The sequence below is a fragment of the Myotis davidii genome, unplaced genomic scaffold (genome assembly GCF_000327345.1).
Source record: "Myotis davidii unplaced genomic scaffold, ASM32734v1 scaffold334, whole genome shotgun sequence".
Taxonomy (NCBI): Eukaryota; Metazoa; Chordata; class Mammalia; order Chiroptera; family Vespertilionidae; genus Myotis; species Myotis davidii.
Window position 1 is genome coordinate 2641928 of NW_006285797.1, and position 6339 is coordinate 2648266.

General features: G+C 39.2%; 1 protein-coding gene across 5 annotated transcripts in view; it reads right to left on the reverse strand.

Moving 5' to 3' along the window:
• The window catches only part of BEND6 (BEN domain containing 6), a 48657-nt gene that overhangs the window by 22039 nt on the left and 20279 nt on the right, over nt 1–6339 (reverse strand). For all 5 annotated transcript variants that reach the window (XM_006756847.2, XM_006756848.2, XM_015559498.1 and 2 more), the window contains one exon: nt 1520–1697. In XM_006756847.2, the coding sequence (XP_006756910.1) occupies nt 1520–1697 (178 nt within the window). The remainder of the gene's footprint in view (nt 1–1519; nt 1698–6339) is intronic.

Below are 6339 nucleotides of genomic sequence, written 5' to 3' on the forward strand. Positions count from 1 at the left end.
TGTGTGTATAAAAGCAGAGACAGTAACAATAACTACCATTATTGAGCACCTATCATATACCACTAGTGATTTCTTCCCATTATATCATTTAATCTTCACAAAAACAGGAAAATGATATACTACCTCCACTGAGAAAATTGAACCTGGTGCTGAGGGTACATAAAGTCACATGGTCAAAGTTTTATAGCTAGTAAGCAGAGTTGAGATTTAAAACCAGGTCTGTAACTCCAAAATCGATACTTTTAACCAGCAATTTATAACTTTCCAGGTGTTTGTCAGTTTGGGTTTCAGGCTTTTTAATTTTATAAAGCTTTTCATCTTACTCTAAGTTCTGGAACAGATTATATAAACATGAGAGTTATCTGCTTTTGTTTGTTTGTTGTTTTAAATCACAAAACCTCACCAGAGAAAGCCATCTGTTATAAAAATACATTTCAAATTGAAAAAATAAAAAGATAATGGCATGGTATACACATTACATTTCCACTCAGATGTGGCTGTTTCTACGTAAAACTATAAAGCTTCAGTTTAATAAACACTCCGAGGAAAGCACATGAGCCATTACTCTGTCGACCTCGCTCACCACCATGTTCCATCTGCCTCACTATTTCTGACTTGAAAAATATTGTAGAACTGTTGCCCTAGGCTAGCTAGGCTGCCATCGTGTTAGTCTGGATGACTGCAATACCTTTCAAGTTCGTCCTCATTTTCTTTCTTCTGTCTCTTGTACTCATTCTGCACACGGCAGCCAGGGGGCTGTCTTTCAGAATGCTCTGTGTGTTTACTGTTTATTTCAAAATGTTCTCTGTGTGTTACTGTTTACAACAGAATGCTGCCCAACATAGGATATAACTGCCATATACTCAGCTGTATACAGTAGTGCATGGTGCTGAACTACAAATGGAAGACACAATTTTTGAAAAATAAACACGTAAACACAACAGAAGATACTAGGAAAAGGCACTATGCCAAATGGTTTTTAACGAGCTTATGCTGATCTTTCTCCTTTATAAGTCTTCCGTGAATGTGACGATTTTCTCAAACCACTCCTCCCAACTCCAAGACTAACATTTAATACATGGACTCTTTAATTCCAGTTGTTCTATAGTGGATTAGAACAGGCCCCATTTTCTAGTGTTTTCCTTAGCAAAGGGGACTGAGATAAGTACATCATGAACACCTTAACGTATTTGTTTTACAAATCTTTTCTCTCCAGGGCCTACCAGTGAGTGGCATATATATTAAGTGCTCAATAAATGTCCGATGAACATTTGTTAAATGAACACAATATTAAGTATTTTGTAGGAATAATTTAAAACTTTCTAAACAGTAAACTAGCAGCTTCAACAGGGTGCTCCCATATTAAATTATGCAATCATACATTTTCTTAAAATGTGACTTTTGTTACTTTTCTCTAAGGTCTTGATATTCTTTTTCATTCTTGACAGTGGATATGCAACACTTTCCACTCATAATGTATCTTCCCTTTCATCTAAAGATGTCAGTTTTCTCAGTTTACCTTGAAGCATCACCAAAGACTGTCGAAGGCGGCTGTTTTCTTTCCGGGTGTTTGTCAGTTTTTGTTTCAGGCTTTTTATTTTCATGCACAATTCCTCCTTCGATAATTCTTCTAAAGGCTCGTCATCCTCACTGGAGCTCTCACCGGGCAGAAAGGCATTTCCCGAGTATGGGTCTCTCTAAAACACAAGGCAGGCACAAGAAAAGAAGCTTCTAAGCGACCTTAGTGGCTTATCCCACGTTCTGTCTGCTGAACGGACCTATGAGTGCCTGTTCTCCCAGGCACTTCCTGGCCAAGAGAGGAGCTGGGCTTTAACTAATATGACCTCGCCTCAGCTTTGTCTTCCACGGTCCCCGGGGAAGTCAGAAAAAGGGAAGAAGACCAACGTCCCATGCACGTGTCTCTTGAAAATCAGGAATCAGGGTTCTGACTTTCTACCTCCCTTCAGTGAGAAACACAAAGTAGAGAAATAGTGTAACAGAGCAGAATCCGCAAGACTACCTTTCACATCTTTGTAACTCATCCCCGTCCTCCATTTCTCCCCTCCTTCTCATTTACGGCCTTGCTGTTGCCAAGAGGACAATTTTGGGGTTTGCTGCATCACAGAAAGGAGAGATAAGATTCACCTAGGAAAAAAGCGTTTGTGTTTACCTTTTAGTTTTAAAATAGTCCTTAAGGTCAGTAGCAAGATAACAGTCTGAACATACCTGCACTTGAGTTGTAAAGCCCAGGCAGAAAAAGAATTTTCTCAAATCACCAAGCTGTCATCTATATATATCCAAATTTGGAAAAGTGGAGCATAGAGTGGAATTGATAAAGTTCCAAATCTAGAAGCTTCAAGTGTAAAGTTTTTAAAAAATATGCTTTATATAGGGTGTCCCAAAATTCACGCAAGAAGTAATTTTGATAGAAAACACAGGTTTATAATTAAAAATTGTAAACTTTTTATTGATTCATAAAGTATACAGCATAGGGTTATGTACGGAATAGCACATCAGGTAAATGGCCTCCACGGCTTTGCTGGCACATATGCAAAGCTGTGGTCTTCATTGGCCTTCATTGTCCCTGCTCCTGGGCCATAATTGGTACTTGGTAATGCTTATAAAATTGAAGGGATTGAAATCAAAGGGCAACAGATATTAGAATCTGATTCAATAAACCAAGTAAAATTAGGCTTTTATTTTTTGTTGTTGTTGTTGTTGATGATCACACAAAATTCAAATCTTGCGTGAATTTTGGGACACCCTATAGTTGAAGAGATGAAGGCATGGCATAAAGTCCCTGCTGCCCAGGAGGAGAAAAGAGCATGGTGCCACGAGGTGGAGGAGCCTCGGGAATCAAGAACCAAAGTGGCAGAGAATCAGGTTCAGTTATCTTTGACCTTCCTGCCCCTGCCCCTTGGAGAGAAGGAAGCCGGATTACAGGGGTAGGGATATATGATAGAAGCATCCAGATACATAAGCGGCAATTCCAGAGCTGCAGGGCTGGATCCTTGCTAACAGTCCATCACAAGCTCCCTAAAGAGGCTCCAAGTCCAGCACAACATCAGGGCAACAAGGCACCTCTCTGGGCCATAAATTAGAAATGACCCAAACTGGTGTCTGGACAAATAGACTGGAGACAGCACCCAGACTTCCCAGGGCTCATGCAGAACAGATAGAGAAACCAAATGGTCCCTGTGTCCTGGTCAGGGATAAGTAAGTGCTGGGGAAACTGGTGAAAGAGAAACAGTTTAGTACATAGAGAGGCCACAGGGTGCCCAACCTTATAGAAGGTGGTAATGGGTGCCAGGATGGCAAACCTCTGTGGCAGGTGCCAACAGAAGCCTCAACAGACCAGGAAGGGCTGGCTGTACCTAATGCTCACACTGCTGGATGCCTGGGAACCAGGCAGAAAAATCAGAACCTTGGAGGAAGATCAGCTCTCCCCCTCCAGATGCTGGGATGATATGGAAAATTTCTGAAGACTTGTATCGCTTCCCCGGGGGGAAAAAAGAAAGAGGGGAAGGGTAAGAATCTAGGATCTATAGAGGCTGAAATCTTGAAGTGACTGAAATTAAATTAATGGCTCAAAGGGACTTTTAAAAACTAGAACATTCTGTCATTCGCTGTGAATGGACAAATTTAAGCTTTTCACTTTCTTATCAAGCAAGGATGGAGAATTAAATGTCAGATGAAATCAAATATAGAAAATAACTGATTTTTGTATGACTTCTAATGTATACATTTTATAAGTATACAAATATATGTATCTGTGTATATACTCATTATTACATATATTTGTGTAGGTGGCATATATTACACATATATGTAATATGCATATATGGTAATGAAAATTACTATTATCATATATGGGCAAGTAGCTAATGTACTGACTCAAATATATAAATGCTACTGGATTTGATTAAATAGAAATGAAGGATTTTTTTTAACTTAAGGGTGTCTTTTGAGACCATAGTTCTGTGGAGAGTACAGTAAGTCCTCACATAACATTGTCAATGAGTTCTGCAACTTTAAGTGAAATGACATATAATGAAACCAATTTTACCAAAGGTTAATTCATAGATACAAGAGTTAAGTTCCTATGGCATCTCATCACTGTTATAATGAAACAATGCTGAACAAAATTACATTATTTGTGGACCTGCTGTAATTAAAAAATATTAAAATGTATTGTTCGAACCACTTTGGGCAAGTTCTTACAAGAAAGAAATGAAATCAAACAAATGCTAATAATCCATTAGTAAGCATCAATGGAAGACAAAGTTAACAGACAAATATCAGATCAGGAGAATATATTTGTGATATCTAAAACCACAAGAGACCAATTTCTATAATAGATAAGATATTTATGCAAATCAATTAAGATAAGAATTAAAACCACTAGAAGAGACTAAAAAATCCAACAACAACAAAAAATAAAAACCCAATAGAAAAATGCACAGGGGCAGAGACTGCTAGCTACCTCCAGGTATTGCTCTCCCATTCTTCTACAATAATAGATTTTTAGCTGGGCAGGTATCTGTCAGCTAACAACTACATTTCCCAGACTCCCATGCAGCTCAGTACAGCTATATTACTAAGTATTGCAATACAATATGAGTAGAAGTAATGTGTACCATTGCTGCATCATGACCTTAAAAGGAATGAGCATGCCTTCTCCTGTCTGTGTTCTCCTGTGTTGGTAGAGAGAAAGCCATGACGGTGGGGGCTGTCGAAGTTACCTTAGTTCCAGAGAGAGAGGCTGTGTGTTGAGGAAGGTAGAGCCACAAGATTAGAGGGATCCTCAACATTGTGGAGCTGGCATACCAACCCTGGACTGCTCTTGCTGTTATGTGAAAGGGAAAAAAACTTCTATCTTGTATAAGTCACTGTTTGAGTCTTTGTTATAGCCTTTGCAACATACATGATTACTAATCCAGATTTTAAATATATATATATATATATATATATATATGCCCCACACAGGGGATTGAGCCCAAAATCTGTGCATGTGCCCAACAGGGAATCAAACTGGTGGCCTCATGGTCCCTGGCTTGACGCTCAACCATGGAGCCACACCGGCCGGGCGCTAATCCAGATTTTGATACCTAGAAGCAGGATACCCCAAATCTGGTAGATGTCAGGCTGTGGGAAAAAGAACACAGGTATAACATACTAGAAAGCTGTTGACTCCTGTTCGACCTTGGTGACATATTTGGTAAAAACTGTGGTCTGGAAGACCATGTGCTTACTGAGTCTGGATAAAGAATGTTGGTGTGTATCAGTGACTTCTTGTTGGTGCTGGCCAGTGTGCAGAGATGAAAGGTTTCTCTTTCATCTGCATTTAGAATACAGCCTGCAATCTAAACCAACTGAGAATCCAGTAATGTTAAATTTGCAAGGTTTGAGCCCTGGCCGAATGTTGCAAGTTTGATTCCTGGTCAGGGTACATACCTAGGTTGTAGGTTCAATCCCCAGTCAGGGCCTCTGGATCGATGTTTCTTTCTCACATGGATGTTTCTATCTCCCTTCTCTCTCTCTCTCTCTTCCTCTCTCCCTCTCATTCTCTTCCTTCCTCTTTTTAAAATCAATAAACATATCCTCAGGTGAGGATAAAAAAAATCTGCGAGGTTTGAAAAAGCCAATTACTTCTACATCTAAGTAGCTGGAGGATAAGACTGTGACCTCAAGGTTTTTTGTAGAACTTCTTAAGTTCTCAGCTAGGCACTGAGATCCATCCCAATGGGAAGGATCAGGTTCAAGCTTTTTGTTTCATGCAGTCTTTAGATAACTGCCGTAAGTTGGAGAGGAAAGAGGCTGAGCACAGATGCCATAATAAAAGAGGAGCGTTTTCAGGCTTATTTTTGACCAAATAAGCTCTCTGGCTGTAGTTACTTGTAATGGATCCCAAGTAAAATAAGAAGCTTAAAAAGCTATTAAGTTTTTGAGAAAAACAAATTTCTAAAGAAATCACAATACTAGCCTGCGAGAGCATGTCACTATCTTACCTCTCAAGGAACCAGGGATCCCCCAAACCTGCACGAGCAAATTGAGACAAGATACTTTCTCCCATCAACTTCCAAAAACATGAAAATTGGATATCAATGCAAAGTGTTAGTAAAAAAGAACAAATATAGGAACCCCTCATGTACAGACCGAAGTGGACATTTTGGAAAGCGATGTTATGGTGTCCAATCAAATGAACTAGAAATAAACACATAACTTATAAGCCATAAATCACTATCCTATGTAGTTAGTTCAGAGAAATTTTCACACTGTTTCTTAAAAGAACATATGTGAGGATATTTATTTCATCAGTGTTCGTAGAAGCAAAAGGCT